Raw genomic sequence first — 13,064 nt, 5'->3', positions numbered from 1 at the left:
GAAAGCCTAACGGTGCGAACCGCGAAGAAAAACAGAAAGCCATGGACGCCGACCCTTCCAACCGAAACAGTGCCTTGAGCGACACCCGCTTCTCCGACCTGAAGCCGCCGCTCTCCGAAACAGTTCTGGAAGCCCTGTCCTAAGGCGGGTTCGAGTTCTGCACTCCGGTTCAAGCCGCCACAATCCCCTTACTATGCAGCTTCAAGGACGTGGCGGTGGACGCCGCCACCGGCTCAGGCAAAACCCTAGCATTCGTGGTCCCGATGGTGGACATATTCCGGCGAGCTTCAACCACTCCAAAACCCCAAGAGGTCTGCTTCACACCATTAATTATTTCTTCTCTAGAGGTCTGCTTCACACCATTAATTATTTCTCTTTCGTTTCACTTGCTAGACACTGTCTGGTCGCCAAGAAATGAAAACTTTTACTTGCTGGACAATGTTTGGTTGCCGAGAAAATGGAAGAGAAACAGGAAGAAAAGAAAATTTTGTGCTTGTGCAGGTGATGGGAATGATTATATCTCCGACTAGGGAGCTGGCTTCGCAAATATAAAATGTCGCGAAACCCTTCATTTCGACGCTGCCGAATATCAAGTGTGTGCTTTTGGTTGGCGGAGGGCAAGTGAAATCAGACATGAAACAAATTGAGGAGGAAGGAGCCAACTTGTTGATCGGCACACCGGGAAGACTATTCGACATTATGGAACGCATTGATGGCTTGGATTTGCGGAACCTTGAAGTAATGCATTTGTAAATGGAGTTGCATTTGATAGGATTAGGTTGAAATTTTGTTTTTTTAGGTTTTGATTGAAATTTGTTTCATGGAATTTGATTGTATATGAGGCTGACAGAGGGTCATTTCGTCGACAATTGTTGCAGATTTTGATTTTAGATGAGGCTGATAGGCTATTGGATATGGGGTTCCAGAAGCAGATAAATGATATTATGTCTCGATTACCTAAGCTTTGAAGAACTGGTCTCTTTTCAGTTACTCAAACTGAGGCAGTTGAGGAACTGGCTAGAGCAGGACTAAGGAATCCTGCGAGGGTAGAAGTCCGAGCTGAAACAAAATCGAATGATTCGGTGTTAAGGAAACAATTAGCCTCTTCCAAAACACCTTCTGGCCTTGCCCTTGAGGTATGCTCAACAACATAACATCAACAAATATTAATTAGTTCATAATGTCTAGCTTCTCGATTGTTGAATTATTTCCGCCTTTGACTGTGCACTCTACATACAGTATCTGGAGTGTGAGGCGGACAAGAAACTGTCGCAGCTTGTGGATCTTCTTGTTAAGAATAAGTCTAACAAGACCATAGTGTGAGTAACTTGAGATTAGTATGTTTTAGTGAATGTGGTCGAATAACTTTCGAGGTTAAAAGTTGTTTTGCTTTGCAAAGTGATTCTCGTATTTTTCTGTGCTTTCTTTTGTAGATACTTCATGACTTGTGCTTGTGTTGACTACTGGGGACTTGTTCTTCCAATGCTTGGTCCCTTTAAGGGTTTCCCTTTGATTGCTCTACATGGGAAGATGAAACAGGTAAAACATTACAGATCAGCGTCAATCTTTGAGTTGGTATTTCATGAACTCATCATTCTTTGCTTTTTCAAAATTTTGAATTTTCTAGGCCGCAAGGGACAAAGCTTTAGCCTCATTTACGTCTCTCTCAAGTGGTGTCCTTTTATGTACTGATGTTGCTGCACGTGGGCTCGACATTCCAGGCGTTGACTGTATAGTGCAGGTAGTTTATTACAATAGCATGTCGACGGTCATCACCAGTTTTGAAAGCCAAATAGTATAATTCATTTATTTGTTGTTATTGCGGTATGATACCCCTCAAGATCCAAATGTTTTCATGCATAGAGTAGGCTGAACAGCTCATATGGGTAGACAAGGAAGCGCAATCGTTTTTTTATTGCCAAAGGTTTAGTTATAGCATCCATAACTGTCATAATTCTTTCTTTGTGTACGAAACTGTCCTACAGCTCTATTTGACTCATTTTTTCTTTTCTTATTTTCTGTGTTGCTTTCATTATGATATTGAAGGTCCTTTTCTTTGTCTCACTGTTGCAGGAGGAAGCTTATGTAGAATTCTTACGGATAAGAAGAGTTCCTCTACAAGAAAGGAAATGTTCTGATGATGTTACTGATGTTGTTCCTCAGGTAAGCATCATTTTATGGTACCCTTTAGCTAATTTTATTGTGGATAAAAGAATTTTCTAAATTTTATTCCTCGTTACAACTGTTCTAAATGCATTCATGCGTTGTTTTACTCTGTGAACATTGTTCGACAATGTGTCCAAAGATGCCAGCATCTGTATGTAAAGCAGATTGATGTCATTACCCATGTATTTCAATGCTACCCATTAAATCAGTTTTATCCATCATGCTGTCATCTTGCAAATACGGGTTTAGTTTTATGGTGTTCTCTCTTGTTGTCAAAGTTTTTGGCCCAATATATTTTAGTGATAGGTTACTTTTCTGAATATTTTGATGATATTTTTTAGTAGTTTGAAGTTTGACATCGTTTTTAAACTTTGTTTCAGATTCGATCAGCCGCAAAAAAGGACCGTGATGTCATGGAAAAAGGACTGAGAGCATTTGTTTCTTACATGCGTGCATATAAAGAACATCACTACTCTTACATTTTCAGGTTAACAGCGCCTTGTACTATATTCAGGCCAAGGAAAAAAATAATTTTGTTCTCTAATTTACGTTTTTAATGCAGGTGGAAAGAACTTGAAGTCGCGAAATTGGGCATGGGATTCGGACTACTGCAGCTCCCTGCAACGCCTGAGGTAAAGCACCACTCGCTTTCGACAGAGGGTTTCATCCCTGTTGAAGACATCAACTTGGAGGAGATCAAATTTAAGTAAGAACTCCCTTCAATCATTTACTGTATGTTTGTATGACATTGAGGTGTTATGTACCGTTGCTAAAGGAAATTTTTTATTATATAGGGATAAATCTCGCGAGAAACAAAGAAAGAAGAATCTACAAGTGAGGAAAGAAGCAAAACAGCAAGAACCGAAACATCAAAAAACCAAAAAGATCCCAAATGCTTCAGATGCTGCAATGAGGAAGAAAACAGGTAAGCAGAGACGTGCTATCCAGACAGCTGAAGATGAAGATGAGTTGGCAAGAGAATACGGCTTGCTAAAGAAGCTCAAAAAGGGGGCTATCAACGAAAGTGAATTTGCAAAGTTAACAGGAACAGAAGACTTGCTTTGAAGGCATAAATATACAGAATGTGATTTCGGACATCCAGACATTATGGAAGATTGGAAGTCTAAAGCCCTTCAAAAATCTCAAAGGCGATAGGAAGAATTTCAAGCCGGATGGGGATCATATTTGGATCAAAGCAAAGTGACCAAGGCATCCCCAAGCTTGTTCAAAGGACAAGACTTACAGATGCAACAAAAACGGTTGGGAGACAAAGTTGCAGGTGAAAGAGTTTTTTTTGCTCCTGCTAGTTTTCGATATTGGGGGTCCCTTTTACTCGCCTTATTTGATTTACGTTCTTTGTAACCATGTTATGCTCATACGACAGAGATTGCAGAAACAGAAGGAAATCAAAGCTACTTCGTTTACAATTTGGTGGCTTACAAGGCAGACTGAACAGTAATGGCCACTCGATCCAAATAATGGTGTTTTCACAAGAACACACTGGGGCAGATGCAGATGTTGAAAATTCCTCGTGGGGAAAACCGGAAAAGGAAACATCTGTATCAATGGTTTCTTACTTTCTTGTGGCTTTCAATCGAAGAGAACAGGTGTGAAAATTGATTCTCTGTTGGACACCTCGTTTTCGAGCCGTGTTCCAGGAGAGTCACTATAAAGTTTTGGCTTGAAAGTTACAAATCCTAATTTTCTTTTTATACAATTGATATTGAGAAAGGGAACCAAATACAAAAACTCGAATGCAAGGGTAAACATGTTTAACTACGCGTGAGAGCAGCAGCACAAGATTGGACGAGACTTAATTATATTATAAAGTGATATTTTTGGGAGAGGTGTGTGACAGATGATGTGGTCAAACATCTTATAAAATGGATTAGGATCATCTTCTGTTTTCATCCCTTTCCCACCCTTTATCTCACATTTTCTATTTTGTCTTTATCTTTTAATATAAAAGTAATATAAGATGTTGACGCCGGTTAACCGTGACCGTCAAATAGGAGGGGAGGGAAGGGGAGGGGAAAAAGTAATAAATTGTAGCAATGGTCTTTCAACTCATCAAAACGTGTAGTTATGATCATTTTTGTCAACTTCGTCAGAATTTTGTCAAAATGAGTTATGTTGGAATGACCATTGCTCTAATTATGTTAAAGTTGAGGAATCATTTCTCGAATTAGATTAAAGTTGAGGGATCATTTCTCCAGTTAGATTAAAGTTGAGAGATCATTGATAATGCATTGTTAGTTGAAGGAGTATAACTGCATATTTTGATGAGTTAATAGATCAATGGTAATAAATTTTTAATTAAAGAATCATTACTACTATTTACTCTGATCAGACGTCTACGAATGTAGGGACAACTACTAATAGGCACCGAACAGGCTCTGGCATTTGTAAAAGCGGCCTGAGCAGTGACCAGGTACGGCGCAGCCAAGGTTTTTCCTCTTGTATTGTTGACATTGACAGACAAAAAGGTTTATGGCATTTGCGACAGTGGCCTGACCAAATCAAGTTGAAGTCTGTCTTTTGTTGCTTTTGAAAATTCCCAATTTCCCACCAATTAAGCGGAGAACCACTACAACGACCTCTCTCTCTCTCTCTCTCTCTCTCCGTCACATGCTTCTTCCCCGTCTTCGCGCCTATATTAGCCGCCAAACCCTAATATCTTTCCTCAATCTCCTCCGCCTGATCCGCCGAAAAGCCCAAATCGTCTTCCCCTTCTTCAAAATGTCCGCCCCGGACCACCAATCCTCCTCCCCGACCCCTCCGCCGTTCGACCCGACCCAACCCGCCGTACCCATCTCATATCCGATCAAAACCCTCGAAGAGCTCGAGTCCAGGTCCTACTTCGAGTCCTTTCACTACCCTTTTAACAAATCCACGGTTGCTCTGCAATCAGGGTCGCCTTCCCTGTCGCTGCCCGACAGGCCCAGAATGATTGTTTGCCACGACATGGCCGGAGGCTATGGCGATGATAAGTGGATCCAGGGAGGGACCAATCCGAACGCGTATGCGATATGGCATTGGTATTTGATCGATATTTTCATCTACTTTTCGCATTGTCTTGTCACTCTTCCGCCTCCGGGTTGGACCAATACTGCTCATAAACATGGAGTTAAGGTAATTTGAAACTTTGCGATTTTGGGATTTTAAGGAAATATGTTTTGGAATTTGGGTTTTGCGTGTTCATGTGATTAATGTGGAAATGAGTTGACTTTTTGTAAGTGACAGGGTGTGAGAATTCAGTCGGGAAATAGAGGGATTGTTGTCCCTGTTGTTTTTCCTGGGAGCTCTTTGATTTGGTTATGTTTCGGTTGTGGATCATGACATGTTTTGCTTTCTAGCCGTTCATCGTTCCAAATGAATGATTGAAAGGAATTTTGGAATCTAACTTTATCGGTTTTCTATATTGGAATCTAAGGTGTTGGGGACCTTCATCACAGAATGGGATGAAGGGAAGCTTATTTGCAACAAATTGCTGTCGACGAAAGAGTCTGCTGAAATGTATGCTGAGCTCTTGGCAGAGCTTGCCGTTGCTTTGGGCTTCGATGGATGGCTGGTAAATGTTTTTTAAGTTTGTACATTCTCAACCAGTCAACTGCTGAATTGGATTATAAGTTACAACACATTTGAGTTCTTTGCAAACACAAATGTACACACACAAAGGAGCACATTGTGTTTTGTGGAAACACGAATGCTGCAGTTCAGCTGTTCCAAGAAGTTAAATTTGCAAGCTAGCATAGTATTCACTGTTGAGGTTATTTAAGTTTAACCAATTCAAGGAAAGATGGATGATATGAGAAATAGGAAGTTTCTGTTATAACTTACAAGACTGATTGAACTTTGGTTATTACTTGTCATGATTACTGCAACTTGCAGATCAATATGGAGGTTGAATTGAAGCCGGACCAAATCCCTAATTTGAAAGCATTTGTCAGCCATTTAACACAGACAATGCATTCCTCAGCCCCTGGTTCTTTAGTGATATGGTGAGTGTCTGGAGATATGATGCTTCCAGTCGCTTATATTTTTGCCCCCTTATGTTATAGCGTTCAATTTAAAGTTTATATTTGTCTTACTATTGTTAATTCTGCAGGTATGACAGTGTTACAACTGATGGTAAACTTGACTGGCAAAATCAACTGAATGAAAAGAATAAACCGTTTTTTGATATATGTGATGGAATTTTTATGAACTATACCTGGAAGGTATGTTCCACTTCTTCCTTATGGAGTTTGTTTTTGTTTTTTAACTTTTCTTTCACACTGTCAAACTTATGTACCATGCAGCAAAACTATCCGAGGCTTTCAGCAGATGTTGCTGGTGACAGAAAGTATGATGTCTACATGGGAATTGATGTATTTGGAAGGGGCAGTTTCGGTGGAGGACAATGGAATGTATGTGACACTAATATTGTAACTTCTGAAATGTGCAAACCCTTACGGATTGAAAATATTAAAAGAAACAGAAAAGCAAGAAATTTGGCTGTAATTTGATTTACAGGCCGAGGTTATATTTCACTCTGACCAATGAGTATTTTAAGTGCCATTATATATGAAGTATGACATGTTAACTCTTAAGGCTAATGCCTTTAAAAATAGTTGTAAGGGAGAATTCAGGTGATTTATCTGGGAGTCTCGTTTTTGTAGTTCACTTTATTTTTTCTAATAACTCTGCGTATCAGACAAGTGTTGCACTAGATGTGCTGAAAAAGGACGATGTATCAACAGCCATTTTTGCTCCTGGATGGATCTATGAGACTAATCAACCACCAAATTTTCAGATTGCTCAGAATCAGTAATTGACTCGCCCCTGGTTGCATAGTTTCACAAACTTGTAGTTCGATTGATTAGCATACAAACTATTCCTTAATAGTTCTTTAGTTATAATTTCAGATTTCCACTACCAGTAGCATAAGTTCATAGACATTATTTTACAGACAAAATCTGGCATGATATTTCCACTTCTTTTGACAAAAGCTAGTATAATGATGCATTATTTCCTGAAAAAAGCATGTATGATGATACTGTCGTCTTCCTAACATTTTTGTAACTGCTTACCTGGTTAGTTGGAAGAAAGAACTTTATGTAATCAACGCCAGTTAGATCGGAATATGACCTAGTTGAGTTCTTAATAGTATGAATATCACATTTACTGAAGTTTCTCATAATAAATTCAATTGTTTTGCAGTTGGTGGTCCCTCGTGGAAAAATCATGGGGGGTGGTACAAATTTATCCTAAAGTGCTACCATTCTATACAAATTTTGATCAGGTTGTTATGACTATGTTGATACTGCAGTGGGCCATTTATTGATATTGGAAGCGTGACCTAGTTCATAAACTTCATATCCTGTATATACCTGTTATCTAAACGCTATTTTTCTGTATTATTGTTCAGGGTTATGGATATCATGTTTCTGTTGACGGAGGGCAAGTGTCAGATGCTTCTTGGTGTAACATTTCTTCCCAAGGGTTGCAGGTATGGACCAAATAGCCTTGTGGTATCAGATGCTTCTTAGTCAAATGAGATACCGTTAGATTGCAGTTTGGTTTCCATCTTCTTCTTTTATTCCTAATTTCCTACTCTTTTCATTGAAAGACTATCAAATTTGCAGTTTGAACTTTTTCAATTTATTTTACAGTTTCAAAGCCAATTTCTAAGTTCGATATCTGGAAATTTATTTTCCTTTGGCTAATATCTTAAGGTGCCAAGTTCGAACAAGCATTTTCAAAGCTCGTCATGACAATCAAATCTAACCATAATCATCAGATTTTATTATCTTTTCTGAGTTCTAGTTGTTCGAAGGGAGTTCTTTCTTCTTAGTGAATGGAAATATTTGAGTTACTTCCTTATTTTAGTTGTTGACAACAAAATAACTTAGAATAAGAAGAAAAAAAATTACGTCTTTGAGCTTGAGTGTTGGTGATATGGAATGTTATAATAACAAATTCGAATTTTCAATCCTGTGCATGAAACACTTCCGGCTTAAATTATCTTAATATGCTTTTTTTCCCTTTATGTGTCTATTGGTGGGAAATTTACAGTAGTATGCCTCCAGGAGCAGTGCATTGTTGTCACATGGTCAAGCATGCTAATTTATTCCTATTGATATTTCACAGCCGTTCCTTGAGTTTAGTGGCAATGCAACCCCAGATGGTATCCAGGTTCATGCTGAGTAAGTTTTAGTTCTTAAACCTTAAACCCTAAACCCTAAACATTTGGCACCTTATGCATACACACAATTTTATACCAGATTTCAGAGTTTCGGTGCCTAAGCTTTGCAAAAACTTTATGTTGGCAAATTATAGTTTCAATGAAGCATCTTATAGCGGAGGAGGAAACATCACATTTAAAGGAAACCTTGAAGACGGTGATAATTTCTCGACAAGGCTCTTTCAAGGAGATGTTCTTTTGGGGGATTTGCCTCTCCAGTTAACGTATTCTGTAAGCTCTCTCTTCGGTCATTGAAGTTACTAAAGTTGTTCAAATTGTAGTTAGACAACTTGTGGATGCTGCCTAGAATCTTTTGTTTATAGTGCACTCGCAGACAAGTTTTGAACTGTGAATATTCCAATTAATGCAGGTGAAATCAGATATTAATTCTCGACTAGGCTTGCATCTTAATTTCTCTTCTACCCTGAACGAAAGAAAGTCGGTACTTCTTGTAAACTGGAACCTGAACCAAATCTCAAGCAAATTTGATAAAGTGATAACGACACATCAACTTGGAAACCCAGGAACTCCCCCTGGATGGGTCATACAGGAGTGTAGCATCGGAATGAATGGATACAGACTAACAGAAATACATGCTCTGTGCTACAGGTCGAAGCCTGAATTTGACGAAAGGACACCAAAGTCCATATCAGAGGAGGGTACTCAGAATTCAACAGAGTACTATGCAGTGCTTGGTCATATTTCAATTAAGACTAGTGGGCAGAATTCAGATTTTCCGCCTTCTGATTCATGGCTTGTTGAAGGTGAATATATCAAATGGACAACAGGACCTGAGGGTTCCAAGGGCGTTAGTCTTAAAATCGCTTGGAAATTGAAAGACGGGAATGATTATCCATCCACAAATTATAATATCTATGTTGAAAAACTAGCTCAAGGAGCACTTGGCCATCCAGGAGCAGCGCCAGAAAGTGTGCATGAGTATCTTGGATCGGCACAAGTGGAAGCATTTTACGTCGATGACCTAGCAGTCCCTTCTGGCACTTTTAACATCAAGTTTATCGTTCAAGTTTGTGGTACCGACGGGAGTAACCAGAAACTAGATGACTCGCCGGTGTTTCTACTTGAAGCTGCAGCTTTGGTCAACGAGTTGTAAGTGTGAGATAGTGGTTGTTGAGCTAGGGTCGGAACATTGAATCTGGGACCTTCCACATTTTTTTTTTCTTCTACTTATTGGGGAGTTGCGATCCGCGTCCTTACTAATGAACCACTTGATATGGTTAAAGTGCTGTAAATGTTGATTAGAATAAGATCTGCGCTAATACTGAATCACAAGCACAAGCAAACACATTTTTTCACATGGGGATGGAGAAATTGGCAGTTGACTTCTGTTGCAGGGAAAATAAAAATGATCAGGGTGCCGATTCGGTTTCCGGCTCGTGGAAAACATACAAATTAAAAGAAATTTTGGTAGGCCCTAAACCCTAAGTCCAAACTACATACTTTGATTACCCTAATTAAGCTTTCTTAATCTTCAAGTCCATAAACCCACCCACAGACATAAACCTGAAAAGTCAACCACCACCCACATTGTATAATTGTTTCCTACATTTCTGGTCAAACAGTTTTAGTACAAATCTCGGAAAATGATTCTCGCTGGATCCTTTGATTTTAGGAATTTCGTGATCGTGATCGTTCATCGTACATCGTACTGTCAGTTTTCGTTAAGTACTATTTATATTTAATTTTAAATTTTAAATTTTAAATAATTTTTAATCACACAATGTACAATAAACAGTCATGATCACAAGATCTTGGTATTCCCATGAAAATGATCCGACGAGGATCCTTGTCCTCAAATCTCTGTCTGAATATAAAAATTGCTATAGAAAATTAAATATGACCTTTTAAACAGAAGTTGAGGCAGGGAGCATGTAAATATTTGTGCGCCCATGCAAGCAAGTTTTAACTATTTATAAATGTTTTTAGAATGATTGAAAGCGTTTTTAGACAAAATATTTTTAGATTTTAAAAGCATTTGAAGTGTTTTTTATAATTGCAAGAAGCACTTCAAGCATTTTTAAACGATTCACTTTGCACTTTTATCAAGGGTTAGTTCCAATAACATTTTCACCAAAATCCTTTTGAGCCTTTTTCACTTTTAAATTGCATGAAGTATTTCAAGTGTTTTTATAGGATTCGTTTACACTTTTACCAAGAATTGATTCCAACAATATTTTCATCAAAATTTTTTTCAACCTTCTTCATTTCCAAACAAGCCTTTAAGTTAAAACACACAGCGATATATGATAAGTTTAAAATACATTATAGCGTTTTGCATATAAGTTTCTCTCGTATATACAATTCATGACATGACATGACATGACAGAATGCTCTCCAAAGCAAGACTGCAAGAGTGGGAAAAATCTGTATCGCACAAAGGTGGAAAAAAACTGATGCCTTTGTAAAGAGATCCAATCAATTACCCAGTGTTTTGGAAGTATTATGTATTAACCTCGAGCCCTCAAAAGAAAATATAAAGGCTCCCCCACTACCTACCAATTCTTGTCTCGGCAAACATCGAGGTTGATAGATAAACAATTAATAGGGAGAGATTACAGATATCTTTGTCTTGTCAAATATAATTGATTAATTTTAATTAATCTGGTGCTTAGTTATTTGTTTTCAAAGCCATTTGACTCTAACAAAACTTTCTGCGCCAATCTCACTCGATGTTTCGATTCATGTACAAGAACTCTGGAACAAGTATGTTTCCAAAATTAATATTATTTATATGTTTCCAAAATTAATATTATTCTTCATGCTGAAATCTAAGTGCAAGTTGCCATTGCAAATTAGAATAGTGTTATTTACAAACTCATTTTTATTTCTGACACATTCTTGTTAATTTTTATCATTAATCTTTTTTAATTTATTCTATCTGACAGTTGAAAATTAAAAAAGATGTATGAGAATTAAAAAAAAAAAAAAAATATGCGAATAGCACTACCCTGCAAATTATACATAAACTTCTCCAGAAGTGAGAGGAATTTCTACATCATGCACCAACGTGCTAATTAGCAACTTGCAAACGAATTTGAGGTGCCTATTCGTGAAGAGGGACCTGCATGATGTGATAAGTAATCTACTACTTTTAGTTTTGTTGTGTGTTGGTCATGAAAGGAAAACTTATCATTCTTCGATCACTCTTTAAAAGATTAACTAATTACCAATCAAGAAAGAGAATTATTGTTGACGTTTTAAAAATCTAAACGTGCATTCTTCATAAAAATATTTTTTTTTCTAAATATAAAATGCTTAGAATGCAAAATTAGATATTTAGAATGTCAATAAAAATTATTATCAGTACAATAGAAAGATTAATCCCTTCGTTCAACCAAAACAAACAGAAGACTACAAAATCAGTCACCTTTCATCAATATATTACAAAAGAGAAGAGCGAAAGGAAATTAAAAAGCATGAAAATGTCCACTAAAACCACAATTTAGCAAACAATTAGTCTCCAAAATTAATATTTAATGCCAGTTTCTTGTATGGTGGTACTGGTGAGAACCATACGACATAAGTACAGCAAGAAACAACCACAAAAGAACAGCACAAAAAGAAGGATTTGATAGGGGGATAGGGTGAAAGTAAAAATAAAAAATGCTTTTAAGTTTGACTTAGGAGATTAATGCTTCTAGATTAAACAAAGCTTGAGGAATCTTCAGGTGTTGCCTTTTGTTTTTCCCTTCACCCTTTTGAATTATTTCATTTGATTCGACATATAATGTAGAGAAATATTCCTCTTTTTTTGTTTGTACACTGATGTTTATTTCAATTTTATTTATTTATTTATTCAATTTATAAACTATATAAAACGTGAATGTGCCTAAAAGAAAAAAATGTTCGAAAATCACTTGTATTGAGAGATAGATTGAGAAAATCATATTATAGTAGAACTAAAGAATTAGAGTGGTACCTTTTTTTTTTTTTTTTTTTTTCACCCTTCTCAATTTCTGATCGTTGAATTGAACGAATTGAATAGAATCAAATAACAGATATTACCTGTAGGTGTGTAAAATAGGTGCGTAGATAGAATCTCGTAAAAATTAATATTAATTTCTGTTACCGTATACTTCGCATGGACTTGTCACTGAATCACTTCCTTGCACTACACCCCACGCGAACAAGCTAGAAGAACTATCTGCAACAGGTGGCGGCATGCCACATTTTTAACTTTTCTTAATCGTGAAGATTAGGCTGGAAATTACTAGTCTGGTGAGCAACTAATTGAGTCAGAAATGGAAGCAAAGCAGCAGCTGGAAGCCTAACATTAACATGTACTAGCAGAAAGCACACATTTTGTGTATGTGAACAATTTTTCTTAATAAGTGCATATTTTTTTAATACTACATAATTATTATTTTGTCCTCCTTATGTAAATATTGTGTATAAAAAATGAGGGTAAAATTGAAAAAATAAGTATAATAAAAAAGGAAAAATAAGAAAAATAGAGATATGATTGTCATTTTGTCAAAAGTACAAAATTACTATTTTGCCCTTTTTGTCAATAGTGTGTATCAAAAGTAAAGGCAAAATAGAAAGAAGAAAAAGAGAAAAAAAGTTGATAAAAGAGGATTTTTTTAATAATAGTATGATAAGCCACTGAAATTTTGAATTTTAGTGGCAGTTTCTCACTTCTAGTTCTAAA

The 13,064-nt window shown here is 37.1% G+C and overlaps 1 protein-coding gene and 1 pseudogene across 1 annotated transcript; both read left to right on the top strand.

Annotated features, from left to right (window-relative positions):
• Positions 1 to 16: 16 nt before the first annotated feature.
• On the top strand, positions 17 to 4,001 carry LOC137733911 (DEAD-box ATP-dependent RNA helicase 18-like; annotated as a pseudogene).
• A 573-nt stretch (positions 4,002 to 4,574) lies between these two features.
• Positions 4,575 to 9,663, top strand: LOC137733906 (cytosolic endo-beta-N-acetylglucosaminidase 1-like). Its single transcript, XM_068473124.1, has 11 exons — positions 4,575 to 5,298; positions 5,600 to 5,737; positions 6,058 to 6,167; positions 6,275 to 6,386; positions 6,468 to 6,575; positions 6,863 to 6,975; positions 7,369 to 7,450; positions 7,577 to 7,657; positions 8,299 to 8,354; positions 8,488 to 8,623; positions 8,763 to 9,663. Exons 1-11 carry the CDS (start codon positions 4,795 to 4,797, stop codon positions 9,504 to 9,506), a joined length of 2,184 nt encoding a protein of 727 aa, XP_068329225.1. The 5' UTR covers positions 4,575 to 4,794; the 3' UTR covers positions 9,507 to 9,663.
• Positions 9,664 to 13,064: the final 3,401 nt, after the last annotated feature.

This window comes from Pyrus communis, chromosome 5, assembly GCF_963583255.1.
Source record: "Pyrus communis chromosome 5, drPyrComm1.1, whole genome shotgun sequence".
Lineage (NCBI taxonomy): Eukaryota > Viridiplantae > Streptophyta > Magnoliopsida > Rosales > Rosaceae > Pyrus > Pyrus communis.
Note: the sequence above shows the minus strand (reverse complement) of the source record. Positions and strands in the feature narration are given on the sequence as shown.